Source organism: Panicum virgatum, chromosome 1N, assembly GCF_016808335.1.
Source record: "Panicum virgatum strain AP13 chromosome 1N, P.virgatum_v5, whole genome shotgun sequence".
In the NCBI taxonomy this organism is placed as follows: Eukaryota; Viridiplantae; Streptophyta; class Magnoliopsida; order Poales; family Poaceae; genus Panicum; species Panicum virgatum.
The window spans coordinates 18,306,022-18,329,851 of record NC_053145.1 but is presented as its reverse complement, the minus strand read 5'-3'; the positions used below and the strand labels follow the sequence as shown (position 1 = coordinate 18,329,851).

The window sequence follows — 23,830 nt, the reverse complement described above, 5'->3', positions numbered from 1 at the left end:
AGCCGGAGGCGATGGGGCCGCCCGACAGCCCAACGCCACCTTGCTCCGCGATCCACGCTCCGGGACCTGTCGACGGCACCCTGCCACCATGCCGGTGTCTTCACGAACACAGCAAGGTAAAATGCAGGAACCTCAGAATGAACTCGGTGTCGGAGAGTACCTTCCTCGGAATAGACCGTGGCAGACCACACGACGGAGCGACGGACTCCTCGTCACGGGGGCACTTGCCATCGGCCATGGCGGGAAGGTCGACGACGACGATGAGAGCGGTTAGCACTCCTCCTCTTCTCCCCTGTGCCTTCGCCTTTTTTCCTTCTCTGTTTTTCTCCAAGAACTGGCAGGCAACAATGTTGACGGAGATGAGGCGACGGGAAGTAGGGGGTTAAATAGGCCATCATCATCACCCCGCGGTGGTTCCCAAACGAAGCGACACCTCGAGACACGAGCCACAACAGGCGGGCCTTTCTACAGCAACCGGCGCGACGCATCGGCTCCACGGGTGCATATTCCACAGCTCCAATTAAATCCCCGTCGTCTATTCGTTTCCAACTACAGGGAAGACGACGAACCATTTCCATGTCTCAAACGAATCACAACCGCACGATTCGATTTCAAGGTTCAAGGCTAGTCCGCTGAGGGCTCCGCGCCGCCTTGACTCAAAGAGCCAGAGAAGAAAAACCGAGACGAGCACCAAGCGGCCCAAGCCCGACCTGCCCCGGCAGCAGTCAGGTCGTCTCAAACTTTCTTGTCCGATCCGGCCTCTAGCGTTCCACGGAATCCCCTCCAGGGGGGAGGCCAACTAGGCCCCCCCGAGCTGGCTGACGGCTCAGGTATCTGACTGGGATACGGGCTGTAGAGCAGTGGAGTGCTCCCAATGGGGCTCTGTCGACCCGGTCGTTCGCGGCAGGGTCGAACTTCACTCGGATTGTCCTCAAATGGGCGTACCCGCTATCAAGCTCACCGAACCCGCCATTCCGGGCCATCTAGGTCAAGTGGTAGGGTTCACCTCCTCCGATCGCCACAGATCGCAGTGGAGTCATTCATCGTTGAGGCATGAAAATGAAGAAACAGTGCGCAAAACAAATAGATGAAAACGCCCCAGGGCTAAACTTTATTTCATCAGTCATCTCCTTACAACAATCGACTGAAAGCCACTACATCAAACAAAAGCTAGCTATCCTCGACTCGGGAAAACAGCGGACACAATGGATCAAATCCATTTACTCCCACCAAGGGAGCAACAAAAAGGGGCTAAGGCAACGGCTGCTGCCTGGCAAGCGGGAGGGCACGGCCAAAGAACATCGCAAGACATCTTGTAGCACCTCGCAAGCCTTCTCCTAGCGTCAGCCGCGCCAAAAAACCCCTGGCGGAGGTAGAAGCAGACGACGCCGATGAGGGGTAGTTTAATGGGGCTGAGGTTAGCCCTAAACTCCCCGCTGGTGCCCACTTCTGGGTATCTTCCTCAGGCACTGGAAGACGGGCCATGATCTCCTTCTGTTGGCCACGGCGCCTTCCAGTCGCACCACTCTAACCGCCCGCCTCCGGCTGCAAGACCACCCTGCCTGATGAGCAAGAAGCCCGTGATCGTCCCCCGCTGCCACAAAGCATAGCACCGAGTTGTGCAGCCTTCCAGTCATAGCTGGAAGATGAGGCAGCGGATCCGCGGCTCCGCATCGACGACGCGTGAGGTGCCCACCCGAGATCTCGGGGGAGCGGCAGCCGCAAGAAGGACGCAGAAGGGCAACCCTCAGGGCAGGGAGGGTCCACACCACCACCAAGTCTTCGAGCCGGCACCGTGAGGAGTTCAAGGAGGCCACCAGAAGCCGGGAGCCCCCCTCGCCGATTGGCCAGGGAGCCAGCAGACCAATGGCCTAGCTTGCCTAACTCCAGCAGCAAGCCCTAGAACTCCTCGGCGGCGGGTAGCGGTTGGCGGGATGAACTCGTTGGCAAGTTCAGGCCTGAGGAAAATCCCCCGCCATTCGCAAGCATTCTTCTAGCACCAGAAAAACAGGCCATGCCCACTCTCATCTGGAGGACGGGTGTGGGGTGTGAGGAGGAGAACCACCGAAGGGATTTCCATGGTTCGTTTACTCGTGTGGAACCATGTATCCACAATATGCCTATTTACGGGCAAATGTGGGCACTAACGGCCCCAGCAGTCAGTGGGCCGGCCAAAAAGGGGCGTACCAAAGGCCCTCACCTAACCGAACCCCCTGTTAAATGCCGACGGAATGGCGCCAGCGCGCCCCGCAACCATCACGCCACTCGGGGAACGACCGCCGCACGACCCACCAATGGGAGGCGGCCCCGAGCGGGGGAAAATGAGGTGTCCGCAATACAACGATGAGACGCGATGACTGGCCTCGAGATTCCACGGCGCCAGTGCCAGCGCCCCTAGTCGAACATCAAGACGGGCCAGAACCCCGTCATGCCACCACTGGCGCACGCCGAAAGATGAGGGCGCGGGCAGTTGGATGGGATGCCCAGGTCAGGGGGTCGTGAAGACCAAGTCCAATGGCTCCACAATTATTTAAAATCGCAAAACCGCTCGGGGGCCTCTGACGGGGGTACAAACCCTGGACCCCTAATGGGCCCGACTCGTGTAAAGGAAGACCCAGCAAACCTAATGGGCCAAGAACGGGACGGCCCGCTAAACCGCGTGGCGAGCTGCCTTCGCTGCTAAGCCAACAGGTCCGGGAGCCCGACCTCTCGGAACACGTGGCGGGCCCCTGACCTAGCACCCCGCGTCAAAGCCATGCCGGTAACCCGGGACGTGCGCTCCAAGGGTGCCGCGCCTCCTGACAGGCGTGCCGGCCAAGACAGGCTTCGTGCAAGCCCCGAGACGCCAGCCATCCTTATCTTGCTGCAAGGGCTAAGCCAGCGGGACTCCCTGGCAAGGGGACAGCGCCGCTCACACGGGCCCCATGACATAACGAGAGGGGGCATCCACAGGCGCTGCCTCCCCTCGCCGTAATGATGGTTGCCTCTGTGCACCACCTCATTACGCCAGCGAGTGTGACCGGATGCCACCAAACATGCCTCGGTAAGACACCCCTCACCAGGCGCGCTGTCTGGTGATAGGGCTTCGTAAGATAGCCCCGCGGGTAAGGAACACGAGCTTCGGCGGACAAGACCGGAGGAGACCTCCGAGCGACCGCGCGAGTCGTCGCGCCGCCCCGACAGAGCCAGGATGGGACAGCACCGGGGAAACGTGCCGACCGAGGAAATCGCCAAAATCATCTCCTGCGCCAGAAGATCACCAGGATCAAGCTTGCCCACTCCCGACCAACCGAGTGGGCCCCAATGATTGACAAGGACGAACTGCTCCCTGATGGTGCCAAGACATAACGCTTGATATCTGTAAATGGGGGCCCCACCTTGGACTATAAAAGGGACGGTGGCAAGAACCAATCGGTTGAAGCAGGCAAGGTGTACTGTTGGTTCTCCAACTCTAAGGATAATCAGTCAAATCAATTGTCTACACCGACAACACGAAGGTCTCTCTGAAGTTCTACAGCTCAAAATGCATGTGGTAAGACAACAATTTCTATTGTTGATAACAATATCATATAGTTTTGCAACTTGTTCTATGTAGGATATCGAATTGTAGTAGTATTGATTTCTGTTTTCAATTATTGTAGGCTCTATAACTAAAGGTACCATTAGGCAGTTGAGGTCTATTTATTGGAAGGAATTTGATCCTATCATTTAAAATGGTGAGATTGTTTTTGCCAAATGTATGCATTGTCATGAGTATCTTAGTGGAAAACAAAGCATAGGAACTAGTCACCTGAAAAAGCATTTGGAGCGCTGCAAATCAAGGTCAAGAGTCACTGAGTTTGTTGATAAATTGTATGCTGGTGCAACTCCTTCTGATATTGAGTGTTTGGAAAATTGGATTTATGATTCGGATCTAGCACATAGAGAACTTATTCATATGATAGTATTACATGAACTTCCATTCTCTATAGTTGAGTATGATGGATTTAAAGAGTTTGTTTATAGTTTGAATCCTTTGTTCAAAATTGTATGTATCATGAACAACTATAAAGTTAGATTACATGAGGGCTTTTGAAGATGCAAAGTTAGAATTAAGGGATGTGTTTAAGAATTCTGTTTCAAAAGTGTCATTAACGGCTGATATGTGGACATCCAATCAGACATTAGGGAATTTATGTGTCACTTGTCATTGGATCTCTAGTGAGTGGAAGATCCATAAAAGCATTATCAAATTAGTAGTATTGTGCACAACATCAGAGAGAGTGTAAAATATATCAAAAGCTCACAAGCTCGGAAAGAGAAGTTGGAAGAAATAGCGTACAAGTTGGAGTACCTCTTGGAAAGCAGCCCACTCTTGATATCTCTACAAGATGGAATTCGACATTTCTTATGCTTCAATCTGCATATCCATATAGCAGAGTATTTGATGAATTGGGAAAGCAAGATAAAATTTACACTAATACACCAACATCGGTGGAATGGGAAAGGTCTAAACTTGTTTGCACCTTTCTAGAGATTTTTGCTGCTGCCACTGAGTTGTTATCTGGGTCCTCCTACCCCACAGTAAACCTTTATTTCCATGAACTTTGGAAGATTAAGCTAGCGATGGCTGTGGAATCTTCTCATGAGGATCTAGATATTGCTGCAATGGTCAAGAAGATGCAAGCTAAATTCATGAAGTATTTGGAAATATCACATCTATCCTTTTGTATCCCTGTTATTCTTGATCCTAGATTTAAGTATGAATTTGTGGATTTTCGCATGACACAATTTTTTGGGCCTGAAGTGCTTCCAAAATTGGAGATAGTCAAAAGCACACTTAGAAGGCTATTCCGTGAGTATTCTTCGCAAGTACCAAACACAGGCTTGGCACAAGAAACAATTTCTGTTGAAGTCAATGCAAAGAAGGATGACTCATTTGATGATTGGAATAGATACCAGAGTGTTCGAAGAAGAACTCAGAGTTACAGTGAGCTAGATGTATACTTGGCAGATGACACAGTCCGTAGAATTGACAGCGTTGATATTTTAAATTGGTGGAAGGCAAATTATGCAGCTTACCCAGTCATTGCATGCATGGCACGTGATGTATTATCAGCACCGGCGTCGACAGTTGCATCTGAATCTGCATTTAGCAAAGGCGAGAGCATTGTTAGTGACTTTCGAAGCAGGCTAACCACGAACACAATTGAGGCACTTATTTGCCTCCAAGACTGGCTGCGAGCAGCAGGTAGGCAATATGTATAACTAGTGTATATGGTGCTTGTATACTGGTTTACTGTTTTATGTTTGTATCCAAATAATATACAAACTCTATTTGTTAATGTTGCTGTTCCTTCTCCTGAGAAGCTTCTAGTTCAAGTTGTGGCACCACCGGTGAGTAACAATTACCCATTAACCTCCTGAGAATGCAGTAGAGTGATTGAGGGGTTTCATGAGTACTGTAGCATTCAGTGAGAGATGTCATTCCAGTAGGAACCCATGAGTTTACTGATGTTTTTATCATGACTAGATATTGCTTGATTCTAGGATTGCAGCAACAGTTTCATGTTACTGAATGCCTATCACTTATGGGTGGTGTTGCTGTTACAGGATTACAAATCTTCGACCATTGCCAATCCTATGAGTGATGATACAACAGATCTCATAGAAGATGATTTTGGAGAGGATGCTTACTTTGTTTAGTTGGTATTTGTTTGAAATTCACACTATTCATGTATATATGATATGAGCGTCAAAGGCTAGCAATGGAGCATTGGTTGACATTAGCATCACAAAGGAACAAAACTTTATTTATTAGTCATCAGAGTGTATTGGTTGCATCTACCTGTGTAGATGAAAGATCCTCTAGTTCTTGGTTTTAATGTATTTTTCATTGTCTGTACTTGTAGCCTCTTGAAATTCAGGTTTTGTGGAACTCAATGGTGTCTCTTAGTTATCTCAGTTTAAAATATTTTAATGCTCTGTGTATTGATGATGTATGTGATAATATATTGTCACACAAGAGCTGAAAAGCAAGCGCAGCGCATGCACACAGCACACACAAGACGTGCAGGTGCTAATCCACTGGGTCAACCAGTTCCACTGGTTTTAGGATCTAAGATTTTATAGGGCCAACCCAAAACCAATTAATAAATAATTGGGCAGTATGGGTCAGTGTTTGGGTCAACGAAAGCCAACCCACTTGCAACCTAAGCGGCGGCACAGGCACAGGGCCGAGCGGGTGCATGCACCCACGGTCCATCTCGACGAGAGCAGCCCAGGTGGTGTTCGCGGTCCAGGTTTGGCCTGTTCTTTTTATTTTCATCTCTTATTTGTTTATTTTGTGCTCATTGTTCTCATGCTTAAGATAGTTGATTAGCACTTGGATTCAATAATACTTTCTCCGTTTCAAATTATAGACCATTTGACTTTTTTAATCCTAAGTTTAACCACTCATCTTATTAAAAAATTTATACAAAATATCACTTCTTTTGTTGTGGTTTGCTTTATCAATACAAGTTCTTCAAGAATGACTTAAATTTGACTATATTTGCACAAATTTTTTGAATAAGATGAGTGGTCAAAATTGGGTTTAAAAAAATCAAATGACCTATAATTTGGAAGGGAGAGTACTTGTTAACCTTTGCATAATTACTTGTTATCACTAATACCTATGATAATTTGCATGCTTTGTTAAGAGAGCTTCAGTTTGGAGAGGTTCTTGCTTCAGCTTTTGATTAAGCTTTGCTTCCGCTTCATTTCAGGCTTTGCTAATAATTTCTAAGGTGAGCTTATCACTAGTTGACTCGTGTCATCTTGGTGATTATAAAGCGGTTGTGTTGTGGTGTTAATCGGAACATAGGCCTTATTCTCATCGAGAATTTTTAAAAGCTCCCATACCATTCACCCCCTCCCCCCACCCCCCGCACACACTCTGGTCGTCAGTTTCAGTCCTTCAGAGGGGATCTTCCAGTCGTGTAATTGCTCAGGAATTCTCCCTTCTTGCAGCTAAACTCTGGAATTAGCTTTGTTTGTTTCTAGACTAAGGTGGTAGAACTGCTGTCTTTTGCTTTAAAAAAAAAGAGATAACAATGAAATATTGAACTCTTTGACTGTTTCTGCCTCTCGTCAGATTATTATTCTACTAGGGAAGAACATATATAGTTTTGAATAATACACATATTTGACAGATTTTTTTTTTGAACGAACGTGCACAGACTGTGCACCATTTCTATTAATATAGAAGGAGTCAAAAAGACCTACCTGAAGCCCTGAGAGGCTTCAAGTAGGGGAATAGGTGAAAAAAATAAGACTGTACACCGAGAAAAGGATCACAAAGGGTCCAACAGGGCTGCAAGATGCTTAGCCCCCGCTAAACCCCACGAGCGTGCCTCCTCTTTAATCTTTTGAAACAAAACCAATGGGGTGATCTCTTTCCTTGCAAAAGTTCTTGCGTTCCGCTCCTTCCAGACTTCCCAATTTACTAGCAGCAACAGAGACCGTATACCCTTTTTTGGGACCCCGTTCAAGGTGGCCATCAGGCGCCACCAGTCCTCCGCAACTCAGTTGCAGGCCATTGAGCCGGACTCAGCTGGGGCCACACAATCCATGCCGCAATGAGTGTCCAAACATGCTTGGTGTATCTGCAGCCCGCCAAAAGGTGATGGGCCGTTTCAGGGTCCCGTCTACAGAGCGGGCAAACTTCATTTCTTGGCCATCCTCTGGTAGCTAAGCGATCAGAGGTCCACACTCTGTTCTTTATCACCAACCAGGCGAAGAATTTGCACTTCTAAGGTGCCCAGGGTTTCCAAATTAACGGCTTTAGTTCTGACTTCACACTGCCAAAGTACTGCACTCGGTATGCCGATGAGGTAGAGTACTCACCACTTGCAGTCCAACGCCAAATAAACTTATCTCGAGCGCACTCGTCAAGCTGCACATTTTGGGCAAATTCCCAGACAATGACAAATTGTTCCAGGAGACGTACCGTCGCATGTCCTTGCAGGTTGAGGTCTCTGATCCACATATGTCCATTCAGGGCCTCCTTCAAGCTTCTATTCTTAGGCTTGGAAATGACAAAAACATCTGGGGCAAGATCACGTGGTCGGCAGCCTCCCGCCCAAGCTGAGTTCCAGAAAGAGATCTTCGTACCAACTCCAATGACAAGTGTTGTGGAAGCTGCAAAAAGGAGCTTATCTGTCTCATTGCACGGCGTCCCCATCCCGATCCACGGCTTATCTGGTGTCGCCCACTCCTGCCACAACCATCTCAGTCTGAGGGCCCTTGCAAACTTCTCCAATTCAAGCACACTAGCGCCCCCAAGGTTGAGGGGGCGATTGACCATTTGCCAGTTCACTTTACATTTGCCTCCCGTAAGGACATCATCTCCAGCCCACAGGAATTTTTTCCCTAGTTTGTCAACGGACTGCAGCACCTTCTTCGTGGTGCTCAAGGCTGTGAGCAGATAGACCGGTTGCGAGGAGAGGACAGACTTAGTTAAGGTGACCCTTCCCGCCTGTGTAAGATGGTGCCCCCGCCACCCCGACAGCTTGGCCGCCCCCTTGTCGGCCAAAGGCTGAAAGTCCACTTTTCGAAGGCGTCGAGCGGACAGGGGCAGGCCAAGGTACTTAATTGGGAACCGGGCCCGGACAGCGGGGAAGTTCGCCAAGATGTCATCCAGGTCGAGGCGCTCACACCGTATCGGCACAATTGACGATTTTTGCACATTAGTTTTCAGTCCTGTTACTTCCCCAAACAGCTGAAGCAGGTGAATCAGGGCCATGACCTCTTCTTTGACCGGCTTTAAGAAAATGACGGCATCATCTGCAAACATGGAGACACGCAACCTAGTGCGGTCCCTTGAAATCCTGGAGAGAATTCCGTCCTCGGTGGCCAGGTGAAGCAGGCGCTGAAGCGGATCAATGGCGAGGATGAAAAGCAGGTGTGAGAGAGGATCACCCTGACGTAGTCTGCGGCCATGGGTGATTGGGGGGCCCGGAATACTGTTAAGCAGAACTTGCGATGAGGCGGAGGCGAACATTGACGTAAGCCAATCTCTCCAACGTGAAGGGAAGCCCATGTGTCTCAGAAGAGCGAGTAAGTAGTCCCATCTCACAGAATCGAAAGCTTTGGAGATATCAAGCTTGATGAGTAGCGTGGGACATTTGTTCCGATGAAATTTTCTTGTCAAGTTGTGCACGAACATAAAGTTATCATGTATACTGCGGCCTCGGATAAATGCGCTTTGGCTTTTGGAAATGATTTGTTGCATGGCCGGCGCCAATCTGAGCGCAAGAATCTTGGAGAACAGCTTTGCCACACTGTGGATTAGGCTAATTGGCCTATAGTCTATGACCTTCTCTGCTCCTTCTTTTTTGGGAATCAGGATGATGTTAGCTGAGTTGAGCAGGTCCAAGTTCAAACATCTTAGGTCATGCAGGGTATTCATCGCTATCACGAGATCACCTTTGATGATCCCCCTCAGTGTTTAAAGAAAATCCCGGTAAAGCCATCCGGTCCAGGAGCCTTTTCACTAGGCAGTTGTAAAATGGCTTGCCTCACTTCTTCCTCAGAAAAACTTTCTTCCAAGTGGTTAAGGTTGTAGCGTGGGATGTTAAGCAAATCCCAATTGAAGTCCAGCGTCGCCTCTGGTGGGGTTGACATAACCTCAGTGAAATGATCATTTATCAGGATTGCCTTTTCCTCATGTGTGATGGCCCAGCCACCATTGACCTGGAGACGTTGAATGTGGTTTTTCCTCCGCCGCGCATTAGCCTTCAGATGAAAAAATCTTGTGTTCGCATCGCCTTCTTTTAGGTTCGTAATTCTTGACGCCTGTCTTTTCCTTGATCTCTCCACAACCGCGTAGCCCAGTACTTGACGTTTGAGTCCTTTCCTCAGCAGCAGCTCAGCATCAGCCAGGGGCCTGCTCTCTTGGGCTATATCAAGGCGATGGATCACCTCCAAGGCCATATGCAATTTGAGTTTGTTTTCAGACATCAAAGATCAAAGACCGGCCCCATTTGCGTAGGTGCCTAGCTGTTTCAGCAAGCTTGTGGTGAAGGATGCGGAGGGGCTGGGTGTGTGGCGTCGGCTTGCACCACACTCGACGAACCTCATCAAGAAAACCCGGCAGCTTGGTCCAGAAATTCTCAAAACGGAACGGTCTTGGCCGGCGCGGGGAGGTCGTATTCGAGAGAAGTAGCGGGCAGTGGTCAGAGATTGAGGTGCTTAAAGCCTGCAGACCATGTTGCTCGAAGGCTAGATCCCAAAGCTCATTGCAAAAAACTCTGTCTAGTCTCACCAGGGTGGGTTGTCGTCTTTCATTACTCCAAGTGAATTTTCTGTTTTGGAGATGAATCTCACGCAGTTCACAGCGCGACAGTGTCGATCTAAATTGTCTCATACGCCTAAGATTAAGGTTTGAATTATTCTTGTCCCTTGCTCGGTAAATGAGATTAAAGTCACCTAGAACCAGCCATTTCTCGCCCACCTCTGGCTTGCATCTGCGTAATTCACGAAGGAAGGCTGGCTTATGCACATCTCTCGCTGGCCCGTAAACTACAGTCACAAAGGAGGTGGAACACTCCCTGAGCGTGACTACGGCTGTGATCGAGAAGCGCCTGATGTGTATGTCGGCCAGTTCGTGGTAGCTGTCGTTCCAGAGGAGCAGGATTCCTCCTCTTGTGCCAGCAGCCGCTTTAAAGACGAAGTTGTTGTGCTTATAGCCTCCCAGGTATGCTGCTAACGGGCCATCCACTGCAGCCAACTTTGTTTCTTGGAAGCACGCCATCATCTCAGCCCTCTCACATTCCAACAAATTAAATCTAGGTTGGGACAATCCATTGCAACAAAGCAGGCACTCCATCATCACGGCAATGGCGCTACTAGGAAGGCAGTGCAACCAAACGACCAAGCAGACCTGGCCAGTGACGAACGACATAACCCGGCCATGCTGCCAAGGTTTCGAAGGGACTCTCAGCAGTTCTGAAGGTACGGGGTACACAAATGCCGTGGAGCGCACACAAACGCGGTCGAGTCGTCGACGACGAGCAGTTCTCAACCCGAGCGCGGGAACGGAAGCACAGTTTGTAGGTGACATTAAGGAAAGCAAGGTGGACTCTATCAGTGCCCGGACGATGACTACTGCCCAGCCATCGCTGCTGCCTCCAGCAGATCATCAAGTCCGTCGCCAGCCAGCTCAAGAAACGCCCCATCGAGTTCGGCGGCGAGCTCGCTGTGCAGGTCGAAGAACGTCGAAAGCGCCGCAATGATGTGCTCAGGGACCGGGCCACTGAACATGGCGATGTAGTCGCGCAGCACCTCCTCCATTGTCGCCTGCTCCTCCTTGGCGAGGCCCAGCCGGCGGCACAGGTTGATCTGTGCCTTCTTCTCAGCCGGCATGACCGGCTTCATCGCCAGCCGAGCGCTCCGGCGAACCTTGGACATGTCATACACACGACGGCGGCGGCAGGTCCGGGCCAGCAGGAAGGACTGGTGCTGGCGGTGTGCTGAAGAAGATCTCCAGGCCCATGGCAGTTGAAGGGTCAGGAAGTGCCGGCCCATCACGCGGCGACGTGTCCCCAGGCCGAGGCAACCGGCGAGTGCACTAGCGGCAACTCCCCAGCTGGAAGCTCCCTGGCCACGAGCGCCAGCTTGTCCAGCTCCATCTCCACCTGCTCAATAGTTGGAGAGATCTGCAAATCGGCATTTAGCCGCTCGAAGGCGATTTCACAGGAATATCTGTAGGGGGCTCACAAACATTAGCCTTCAGATGGAGTGGAGACCTCAAGGCTTCATCCCCCACAACGGCCACTGGGGCGAGAAGTGGTTCAGGCTCGAGGCCCAGGTTATCGGCCAGCGCCGTCGCCTTGAGGATGTAATCATCCATCGACGGCCCCACCAAATCATGCACCAGCTTCACTGAATGGTTCTTGAGGAGGTTGGTCACCACATCCTGGATGGACGCCGCCTGCGCCCTGAACAGGAACCTCAGCTCGGCTTCTTGTAGCTGCCTGAGATCCAGAGTGGGAGGTCGGCGAGCAAAGGGCTCCTTCTCGTCCGGCACAGCCCCCTTGCGCCTACCACCTTGCTGCTCCCCCCAGTGGCGTAGCGGAGGGGAGCGCTCGCGCTCCCTGTGGACCGGCTCCTGCCCGACGCATCATCACGGTCGCCCCTCCACCGGCATTCCCAAGTGCGGTCCGGGTGGTCGTTGTTGTACCGTGGTTGGCGGTGGCGCTCGCCGCCATTTGCCTCGCGGTTCTTGTCGTGCTGTCCGCCCTTGAAGCTTCGGCGGGAGATGTCGTCCCTGTCCTGGCGCACTGTCCAGACAGGGGGAGGCACGTTGAAGGGCGGGAACGCAGCAGGCGCGGCGAGTGCGCCGTCAACTACCCCCCGTTCCCACGGCAGCTCGCGCTTCTCCGGCTCCGGAATCGCCTGGGCGCCGCCGTAGGGCTCAGAGGAGGCGTTGGTGTAGTCGTAGATCCACTCCAGGTGTAGCAACACCCCATACTTGGTGCCCCTCTGCCATCGCTCGAGTGGGGAGGCAGAGACGGAGAAGGAGGGCCCCCCAGCGGAGCGATTGGTGAAGATCAGCCACATCCGCTTCGGGATCCTGCTCGGGTTGGGGGTCCAAGCCCCCAAGTCGATGGTCCTGGTGTCGTCCAGATGCAGCAGGTTGGTGTCGATGTACTCCAGGGCGCAGTTCCGCCCAATCAGCTTCTCGACAATGTCTGGCGACCAGGCATGCATCGGCACCCCTTCCAGACGGAGGCGCACCCTGAAGAACATTGCCGCGCCCAGCGCCGCCGACAGACTGCGCCACGGACGGACGTTGAGGATGACTCCATGGTGACGGAAGCACTTCATCCTGGTGGCTTCCTCGGCGCGGCGGTGGTCGGAGAACTTCAGCAGGAAGGGCTCCGGCTGGTGCCTAGACACCACGACCGCCCCGCGATGCAGGCACATCTCGTCGAGGACGACCGCCTCGACCTCCCGCACACCTGTGGAAGCCGGCGCGCTCATGGCCATGACGACCAGAGCGGTGCCCTCCCACTCTTCGACCTCCTTTTCCAAATCAACGGAGGACGGCACGAAGAGGAAGTCGTCGTCAGGCCTGGTGCAGAGATCCCCCAGGCGAGCCATCCCTGCGCGCGCAGTGACCGGTGGAGGCGGGGGGAGAGGTGTGGCGGCGCGGCTCCCCGGCGGTTGGCGAGCAGCAGGGCGACGCAGAGGCGGGGGCGGAGGAGGCTCGGCGGTGCGTCGTGCGGAGGTCTGGTGCGGGCGCAGGCGCACCTTACTTGCCAGGTGGAGCGGCGGTTTGGGCAGCGTGCAGCCCGGTGCCCTGAGCGGCGACAGCTGAAGCACCGTACGGGATCACGACTGTGAGCTGCACGGTGGTCAGAAGCCAAGCAAATGCAGCAGAGGGGCCATGCCGCTGGCCGCTGCCCGGAGCCCCCCGTCGCCAAGAATGCTGCACAGCTGACCACGGGCGCGGATAGGCAGGCCAAGAATGGCCTTCTTGTCTCCCAGCTGCGGACCGCACAAGGTGACTTGAATTCTCCTTCCTCCTGGCTTTCCTACTCTGGACACGGGTCCAGCCTGACTCCGGTGACTGGCGGGGGCGACGGGACGGCGGAGGCGTGGCAGCCCGAGCAGCGCGGTGGGGGAGCCTCCACGCGCGCCCCCGGGAAGTCCCCTGGTCGCCCGCCTGGCTCCCAGGGAGGCGGCCGCGGCGCGGTTGATGGGGATGACCGGCCGCCATGAAAGCTGGGGGGGAACGACGGACGACCTCCGCCATAAAAAAGAGGTTGCAAAAAGATTAATTTTTTTTTACAATCAATTATCCACACGCAAAAAGAACCGAAAATGTACAGAACAACGGCCTTAACAGAGAAGAATAAAAGAAAGAAGCAGAGAAGTATATGCTTATATCACCTTAATTTACTAAATATCCTCTTTGACCTGAAGGACAATTGGAAACAGAAAAGGAGCGCAATGGGCTTGCGGCGTGGCCAGAAGAGGCCCGGACTTGGGAACTTGGCCCCTAAGGCACAGCGCAGCAGAGACGACCAAAGCCAATTCCTCCTCTCCCGTCTCCCGTCTCGATCCTCCCTTGCATATAAAAACCCGCGGCGCCGCCGGCCATCCCGGTCGCCAAACGGATTCTCCGTCCGAGAGCCGCGAATTGATCCCGTGCCAGAGCAGACTGCAGAGGACGCCCGCCGCCTGATCCAATCCTTCGCCCGGACCGGCTGATTTGAGGGAGGAGGAGTAGGATGTCGGGGCAGCCGAGCCGGTCGCGGTGGTGGAGGAGGATCGGTGCCAGCCGAACAAATTGTAACACTTTAGGTGTTAATCATCCATAATTAAGCCAAATTATGGTCAGTAGTTTCAAACTCGGCCGACAAATTCACTAGAGATAGAGTTCACTCATTTTGGGCTGGTCAGGGTGGACCGATCCGACCGGTCGGAGCGACCAGTCAGACCGGTTGAACCGGCTAATATAGGGTTAGGTGGCCCCACATCATTTAAATCGCTCTCTCTTTCTCACCGGTTCACTCTCCCTCACCGTCACTCTCTGGCTCTCACTCTCTTTCCCGAGCTCTCCCCTCACCCCAAACCCTAGAACCCCAAAACCCTTCATCTAACTCGAATCCAAGGCTCAAGGGAGGTTCAGTTGGGTGGGGAATCATCGTTCCCGCGAGCTCCATCCCTAGGTGCCTGGGTTTCAAGTCTTGGGCACGAGAAGAGCTCCTCCAAGGTATGTAGTTTAGGGTTTGGCCCGATCCGTCTTTCCAGGGCATTTTGGTTTATTTCCTTTGGTCAAGAACATATACATGCACCTCTGAGTTGGAGCCTAGGAAGGATTTGAAGTTGGTGAGCGATTTTCGCCGTGCCAAGGATTCTAGGTTTTGGTCTGAATTGGACCGGTCTGACCGGTCGGATGCACCGGTCTGACCGGTAGAAAGGGTTCGGATCATCCGGCCTCAGGTTCGGATCATCCGGAACTGTCCAGAGGAGAAAAGTACTGTTGGGCCGGATCATCCGGCCTATGGGCGGATCATCCGACTTTCTACAGATTTCTGTGAGTGGCGTGTAGGACCGGTCTGACCGGTGTGGCAGTAGCTGAGAGGGTTCGGTCTGGGATAGTGTTATCGCCAGAATTTGACTAGGATTGGTAGGTCAAATGTCAGAAGAAGCCCATGGTAAAGGAGTCCACTTAGCCAGGCTTATATCATAAGTTTGGCCAAATACAATGATAATTGGGCACTCAAGGGTCAAGCTGAGATGGGGTCACGGGCCTAATCCATGTTGAAGGCCAGTCTATTCGCGAGGCTGGTTCGGACTGTAGGAAGAGGCCGCACAAAAATGGACGCCCAGGCCACATATGGACTCCGTTTTGGACGTTCTAGATATGCATGTAAAGCTAAGGAGATAAGCTTTCCAATACAACTGGAATCACGTCCAGCTTCGCTCGAAGTTGACGGGAACTATCGAAACAATAGGACGACCAGAATCTGCCACAATTATACAACATGTTTCGGCTGATATTTGGAAACTTCATGAAGATCTGGACCGGTGGATGGAAGAGTCCAGATCATGTTATCTAATCTTCGAGTCTTTATTGAGTTGTAATATATCTCTAGTCTTCGTTTAGGAAAGAGTTTAGAGGTTGCCATGCACGGCAAGAAGTCTCCGGACTATAAATATGTACCCTATGACATTTGTAAAGGAAGGATGTCATCACGTTTCGCAAACAACAACTCTCGGCGCACCGCCACCCCTAATTCTAGGGTTTCATCCAAGTAGGCGCCATACTGCCCTGATCGCTTCCTGCGATCAGGGCAACGTAGTTCTTGCTTTTACCTTGGTATTACTCGTACTGAAGTGTTTTTGATGGCGAGTAGTGCTAGTTATCCTGATGTTCGTAGCATGATTTTTAGTAGATTCATCGTGCTTTCGTTGCTTATCATCTACGAACATCATGTCATCTCTGCGCGATCATATTATGATCTTATACTAATTCTCGTTGCATAGGAATTAGTCGCGTAGAGATGACACCCTGCTTTTTTTTATCTAGTAGATCTAATCTGTTATGGTTTGTTCTTATACTTAAGAACCGGCGTAATATCTGCTAGGTTAGGCCTTGCAAACGGGTTGGATGATCCGGCGACGTATAAGATGCTTTGCTTTGATCTTAATAGGGATTGATCCGGGAATCGGCTTTTGCTTATTCTTAGGCCTCTTTTCTGGTTGAGGTTTGGTTATCTTTTACGCTCGTTAGGCCTAGCTACGTGTAGGATGTTCCGATCTAGCAGTGAAGCTTTTACCATCGTGGATTAGATTAGCTGGATTTAATTGAAGCAGTTTTCGTAGTTATTTGCTTTATCCATTACCATCTGGATATGCAGATCCAATCTGACACCGGGACTCGATCGGCTCTTAAAAGCCGATGCAAGAGTCATCCCGGGGAGCCGACCACGGCTCGGACTTATGTTTCCACATGTTTGTGTATGCAGGCAAATTGTCGCAAGCACGTTCGTACCTTCCTGATCGGGTATAGGCCAGGTGGCACGACCTGCGTCTTATAAAACCACGGCGTGTGCTGGAATTGTGGGCCGTTGACGAGGGAGCAGTGCCTGCCAGCGCCCCGGCGACCTCCCGGCTCTTCGTGTTGCCTGTCACTACTCGCCGGTGGGTTTTGACCGACAACACATTCTGGCACGCCTGGTGGGACCTTCATCAGCAACAACGCCCACCGCAGAGATGACAGGACCTCAAGACCAAGCACCGGTTCCGCCGGTCACCAAACCTGTCACGTATGAAGAGCTGACTCCAGAACACAAGCAAAAATATGATGAGGTCAAAGCTCAGTTCGAAGCCGATCTCATCGGCTCTTTCGAGAGGACCCGTAACCATGGCATCAGGTGGAAGGGGTTCTCACCCGAAGGCGCTGTCGACAATGTTGACCTGTCCGTACCATCAGAAGAGCGCACCAGAGCCCTGCGCCAGGAGATGAACTACATGGTGGTTCACGCTCTTCATCGGCACTCAGAAAGCCTGGTGAATGAGCTCGAGCGTGTGGCACATCGTGTTGTCCAGGAGGTGATCAAGAACCAGTACTCCCCATCAGGGCCAACCCTGGGGAGTCACAGGGGAGAGGCCTCACTTCAGTCTAGGCCGCCATTGCCATATTCGCTCACAAACCCAGGACCGCAAGGTTCGCCGATCTACGTCGTCTACAAGATCGGCGGTGACCCTGGAGAAGGACAGTTCCTAAACGAGCCGCCTAAGGAGATCCCGCACGGCTACACGTGCGTGTACATACCTGACAGCATCAGTCCAATGTGCACGGGACATCTGGTGGGTACTGGAGCTTCAGGAGCAGATGCGGAGAAGCAGGCATGGCTAGCGAAGTACGCTACCGGGCCGAGTGCTGAGCCCTTGGCCCCAGGAGTTCTGAGTGTGGAGTAGGTCAGTGCAATATTAAGGGACCAGTTCGGCATCCTACCCAAAAGAAAGGCGATCGGCTACTCTAAGCCATATCCAAGTGATTACGACTTGATCCCATTGCCACTCAAGTATCGGCTCCCGGAGTTCACCAAGTTCAGCGGATCAGAAGGGACCAGCTCCATCGAGCATGTGAGCCGATATCTAACGCAGCTCGGGATGATCTCAGTGTCGGATCCTCTAAGGGTCCGTTTCTTTTCCCAGTCTCTCACGCGTTCAGCCTTTGGATGGTATACGTCACTGCCCCAGATTCGATCCGAACTTGGAGGCAGCTGGAAGATCAGTTCCACACCCAGTATCATTCAGAGGCTGCTGAAGCCGGGATTGCTGACCTCGCCCAAGTCAAGCAGAAGCGAGGGGAAAGTTTGTCGGAGTACGTGCAGCGCTTCAGAGAGGTTAAGAATCGATGCTACTCATCGCGCATCACAGAAAAGGAGGCAGTCGATTTGGCAGTTTTGGGGTTCGCTAAGCCGATCAAGGATCTGGCTTTTCAGTTGGAATTCACCTCTCTGGCGCATATGGTACAGAAGCTCACGGCGTATGAACACTATCACCCGGAGCTGTACCAGGAAAAATTCAAGCACCATGTAAACATGGCCCAAGCAGAAGATTCTGACGATTCTGGCGGGGAACAAGAAGTGGCTGTAGCAGAGTGGAACCGGGGGGCAAACCCCGTCCCGTGCAAGTGTGTCAAACAGAAGGGGCTTGTGAAGGGCTTTGATTTTGACGTGGCCAAGGCAGAGCAGATATTCGACTTACTGCTCAAGGAAAAGCAGTTGAAGCTCCCAGAGAATCACAAGCTGCCAACGATGCAAGAGCTGCAGGGGAGGCTGTACTGCAAGTGGCACCACTCGTTCACCCATGCCACAAATGACTGCAAGGAGCTGCGTCGGCAGATCCAATCGGCTATCGAGCAAGGCCGATTAATTCTGGCCCAACACACGATGAAGGTGGACAGTCAACCATTCCCACAAGCTAATGTGGTGGAGCTGTCGGATTTTAGACTTGAGGGCCAGAACTTGGCGTTCCAGATTAACATGGCGGGACCCATGCGCTACCGTGACGAGCAGAGGAAAGAGGCCGCTTCTGGCAAATAGCTCCAGGATGAAGACAAGCCGGAGCAGCAACATGTTACTAAAGAACAAGTGCGTCACATCCGCAATCAACTCCCGGCTTCCAATCGGCTTCTGGAAAAATATCAGTTTCAGTACAAGTTGCGCCGCCGATATGAATCGGAAGAGGAGGAGTGTGAGCACCGCATAGGGAGGACGCTGAGGAGGCGCCAGGATATACGCGACCATAGGCATTGCCCGTTCTTCAGGTACTGTTGGAATTCCAGCATGAGCCGATTGCCTACTATCTATGATTGCTTGGAGTGCAGGCCTCGGGGACGCCAGCCAGGCGAGACGTCAGTGTTCCAGTGCTTGGGGCCCAAAGCACATCACGACAACCATATTGAGCGGCCATCCAGGGATGATCTTGAGCTAGAAGGGGAAGATAAGTATCATCGTCCACGATGGTGTCCTGACGGGCTCAGCCACTCACAGAAGCGCAGAGTGCAGCGCTTACGCAATCTCGAGGAGGCAAAAGCAAGGTACCTCGACGTGCTGAGGAAAGCGCGTCTGGATCTCACGGAGCAAGTCAGGCACCCACGAAGGGTGGAAAGGCGCCCTCCAAGGAGGGAGTGGCGCCCCAAGCAGCCAAGAGAAGATGAAAAGCCATCGGCTGATGTGAATATGGTGTTCGTGCTCCCGTCGGAGTTTTGGGCGCCCCAACCGGAGGAATTGGCCTTCGCGCAGTTGGATCTTGGCCCACAGCCGATCATCTTCGAGAAGCCCAAGGAGAAAAGCTACAAGCACCTGAAGGGATTATATCTCAAGGGCCTCATCGACGGCAAGCCTGTGAACAGGATGTTGGTCGACACTGGCGCCGCGGTCAATCTAATGCCGTACTCAGTACTGTGCCGATTGGGTCGTTCTGCTGCTGATCTTATCAAGACCAATGTGATGCTCAATGATTTCAACGGCCAGCCGTCGGAGGCAAAGGGAGTCCTCAATGTGGAATTGACAGTTGGCCGCAAGACCGTCCCAACCTCGTTCTTCATCGTCAACAGTAAGAGTACGTACACAGTGCTGCTTGGGAGGGATTGGATTCACGCCAATTGTTGTGTTCCTTCCACAATGCACCAGTGTTTGGTTCAATGGGATGGCGACGAAGTGGAGGTAGTCTGTGCAGATGACTCCAGCGAGGTTTCGCTCGCAGAAATGAACGCCTGGGACGTGGAAGGACAAGAGCCGATCTCAGGGATCGCGCCGAAAGACTGTGATCGGATCGAAGCGACAAAAAACGGGTTGAGGCTGGTCTTATCCACTGGCCTCACAGAATAAAGACATTCTAGCAGCACCGTGATGAATGCCACCTGCCAAGGTGGTGCCCAGGAGGACTGTCGAGGTCGCAGAAGCGCAGGGTCCAATGCCTGCGCAGTCTCAAACAAGCCGAAGGGGACTACCTTCAGCTGCTGGAAAGGTTCAACGAGATCTCAGAAATACCAAACCTACGGTCAAGGCTCAGTTTGGTCGGGAAGCGCAAGCCGCAGATTGATTTAGCTGCAGGAGCTAAAGACGCGACACGACATGATGTCCCGTAGGATTCATGAATTCTACGGGATCATGCCCTGTAGTGGCCGATCTAAGCGATCAGCCCCAGCCGATGCGATGCCATCGGGGCCCAGAAAATCCGGTGCACCAGCATCGCCTTTAGAAAAAGAAAGTCAAAAGAAATAGTAGCAGAAAAAATTAGCTGCATGGCTAACATCTGAGTCCGGGCTGATGGGAAGATCAGCCCCAAACACAGCTGATTCCAGCAATCGGCGGCAAAACGTCTGAATTCTCTGGTTCATAGTGAATTGGGCACGGCCGATTGGAGAGCCGATCTCCTCCAATACATGAAGGATCCGGCTTGGGGGGCATAAGCGGAGATTTGGTGATGAAATATGGAGACCCATACAAAAAATTTTGTCCGGATGAAGAACTACCGCCGGTGCTCCTACAGCTTCTTCGCCATCGGCTACTTCCGCTCCTTCGCAGTTCTGGCCATCGACATCGGCGAATTCGGCTCCCATGTGGGTGTGGGAGTATCTGATACATTAGCCGATCGATCCGGCGAACAGTACTTCTGCATCGTCATCGTCATCGGCTATTCCCGTTCCTGCGACACCATCGACATCGGCGAATTCGGCTCCTACGGGGTCAGGGCATTCGTCGCCTACGGATGGGTCCGCCTCGCCCGACCCCTGCGGATGGGGTCCATCTCGCCCGACCCCCACGGATAGAGGGTCAGGGCATTCATCACATCAGCTGGCTGATTCAGCTTCTGTGCTCCTTCGATGCGATCAACATCGGTTACTTCATCCACGTCGACAAAGCATTTGAAGAGCTCTCTACGACAACAGATGTGCCGATTAGACTTTAGGCTACATATGTTCGGCTATCTAACAGCCGATAGTTGTGATGAGAATGCATTATGGCAAGTACGGACCAGGTGGGATTTTAACCATCGGCTCGTCAATAGCCAATTTGATTGGTAATATTCAAACCCACCATTGCATCATCATACAGTATATGCGTTTATCACTTGCACTAGCTTCCATGTATGCTTAGTAGCTTCTACTTGTGTTTCGTGTATATATTTTGAGGTGTAGATGCTGGTGACCATGTGTGGTTAGGCTCATTTGAATATGTTGAATATCTGATACCGAGCATGGCTTTTATTCTTTTGAAAATCTGAAATATGGTCACCGCTTTACTTGGCTACTAGTATGTGTAGGCTGACTTTGATTTTACTATCTTGTACATGCCTGGTAGCTATATCCTTTTCTTGGAATCATTTATGCAGCTCGAGTCTCAATGCTTATATGATAATCTTGTGCTAAATTACATTAAAATCTGAATGATGTCCATGTTGTGCTATAATGAAAAGATCCAGGTGGGTTTGTTTTGTCTCACTGATCTAGTTCGGGACTGCTTGCTATTGCACTTTAGCATGAACTTGGATTAGGCTGTGAATGACCAAAACCTTGCTTTAAGCTTCTGATGGTTCAACGGACCTAGGCTTAGCATCGGTTGATAAGAAGTGGCCTGATAAGTAAATAACCCCTGGCACAGAACAAAAGGTTTGTTTGAGTTTCAAATGCAATATGTTTTAACCTGCAAGACCTGAGGGCATGAGTAATCAAGCTTGTTAAAAGATCCTTGTATCGGAGAGAGCTCACTGGTGTAGGTACTTGCTGGTTTTTGCTTGTCATGCTTTAATGTACTAGTTGGTTGGGCTAAGTGGTGATGCTTTTTATTTTGAAAATCCTAAAAATTGCTTGCTCATGTTCTAATATAGATATATTCTTTTGAGCTTTTCTATGCGGTGTCTTTATGCTATACCCTTACTATATATACATGCTAGCACTTGTAAATGCTTTGAGACATACCTGGAAGCGCACACTCACTCTTTGCATGACAAAGTATACTTTTGTGGGGGAAGAAATTTTTATCAATGATGATGGTTTGGTTTATGTGGACTGTTTGGCTAACCGAATATGATTCATCAGCTTTTAGCCGATTCACAATGATCTTTGTAGCGTCGGTTCGGCAAGTGATTGTTTTGCAGGAGAGGCCGTATGTGTTGATGCTGAGCTGATGAAGCACGAGGATGATCACATAAGTCAGTGCCATCCATGGAATATGAAAACTAGGACCGGTCTGCAACAACATTGAGATTGGTCGAGGAAGGCGTGAGGCCGGTTCAAGCAATCGGTCACAAAGTCAGTTGGCTAATAGCCGATCTATCGGCTCGGGGGGCAAGACCATCAGTGGCATGAGAAGACAATTTGAGGAGATAATGTTTTTATTTGGTTTACGGCTGGCGCTTAGAAGATTCTGTCATATTTGGCCAAACTTGGGGGGCATGTGTTATCGCTGGAATTTGAACAGGATTGGTAGGCCAAATGTCAGAAGAAGCCCACGGTAAAGGAGTCCACTTAGCCAGGCTTATATCATAAGTTTGGCAAAATACAATGATAATTGGGCACTCAAGGGTCAAGCTGAGATGGAGTCACGGGCCTAATCCATGTTGAAGCCCAGTCTATTCGTGAGGCTGGTTCGGACTGCAGGAAGAGGCCGCACAAAAATGGACGCCCAGGCCACATATGGACTCCGTTTTGGACGTTCTAGATATGCATGTAAAGCTAAGGAGATAAGCTTTCCAATACAACTGGAATCACGTCCAGATTCGCTCGGAGTTGATGGGAACTGCTGAAACAACAGGATGACCAGAATCTGCCACAATTATACGGCATGTTTCGGCTGATATCTGGAGGCTTCATGAAGATCTGGACTGGTGGAGGGAAGAGTCCAGATCATGTTATCTAATCTTTGAGTCTTTATTGAGTTATAATCTATCTCTAGTCTTCGTTTAGGAAAGAGTTTAGAGGTTGCCTTGCACGGTAAGAAGTCTCCGGACTATAAATATGTACCCTATGACATTTGTAAAGGAAGGACGTCATCACATTTCACAAACAACAACTCTCGGCGCACCGCCACCCCTAATTCTAGGGTTTCATCCAAGTAAGCGTCATGCTGCCCTGATCGCTTCATGCGATCAGGGCAACGTAGTTCTTGCTTTTACCTTGGTATTACTCGTACTGAAGTGTTTTTTATGGCAAGTAGTGCTAGTTATCCTGATGTTTGTAGCATGATTTTTAGTAGATTCATCGTGCTTTCGTTGCTTATCATCTACGAACATCATGTCATCTCTGCACGATCATATTTTGATCTTCTACTAATTCTCGTTGCATAGGAATTAGTCGCGTAGAGATGACACCCTGCTTCTTTTTTTATCTAGTAGATCTAATTTGTTATGGTTTGTTCTTATACTTAAGAACCGACGTAATATCTACTAGGTTAGGCCTTGCAAACGGGTTGGATGATCCGGCGACGTATAAGATGCTTTGCTTTGATCTTAATAGGGATTGATCCGGAAATCGGCTTTCGCTTATTCTTAGGCCTCTTTTCTGATTGAGGTTTGGTTATCTTTTACGCTCGTTAGGCCTAGCTACGTGTAGGATGTTCCGATCTAGCAGTGAAGCTTTTACCGTCGTGGATTAGATTAGCTGGATTTAATTGAATCAGTTTTCGCAGTTATTTGTTTTATCCATTACCATCTGGATATGCAGATCCAATCTGACACCGGGACTCCATCGGCTCTTTAAAGCCGATGCAAGAGTCGTCCCGGGGAGCCGACCACGGCTCGGACTTATGTTTCCACGTGTTTGTGTATGCAGGCAAAT

At 51.0% G+C, this 23,830-nt stretch overlaps 2 protein-coding genes across 33 annotated transcripts in view; both read right to left on the bottom strand.

The window, feature by feature from the left end:
- LOC120655415 (putative disease resistance protein RGA4) overlaps nt 1-23,830 on the bottom strand; it is a 126,698-nt gene that overhangs the window by 86,976 nt on the left and 15,892 nt on the right. The gene's annotated exons all lie outside the window — the stretch shown is intronic.
- LOC120655422 lies at nt 10,996-13,763 on the bottom strand. 2 transcript variants are annotated; one of them, XM_039933263.1, is made up of 2 exons: nt 11,744-13,763; nt 10,996-11,657 (listed from the first exon to the last, which is right to left on the bottom strand). In XM_039933263.1, exon 1 carries the CDS (start codon nt 13,123-13,125, stop codon nt 11,974-11,976), a length of 1,152 nt encoding a protein of 383 aa, XP_039789197.1. In that variant the 5' UTR covers nt 13,126-13,763; the 3' UTR covers nt 10,996-11,657; nt 11,744-11,973. The 2 variants fall into 2 exon arrangements, with proteins under 2 accessions (XP_039789197.1, XP_039789198.1); XM_039933264.1 differs by having other exon boundaries at nt 11,769-13,763.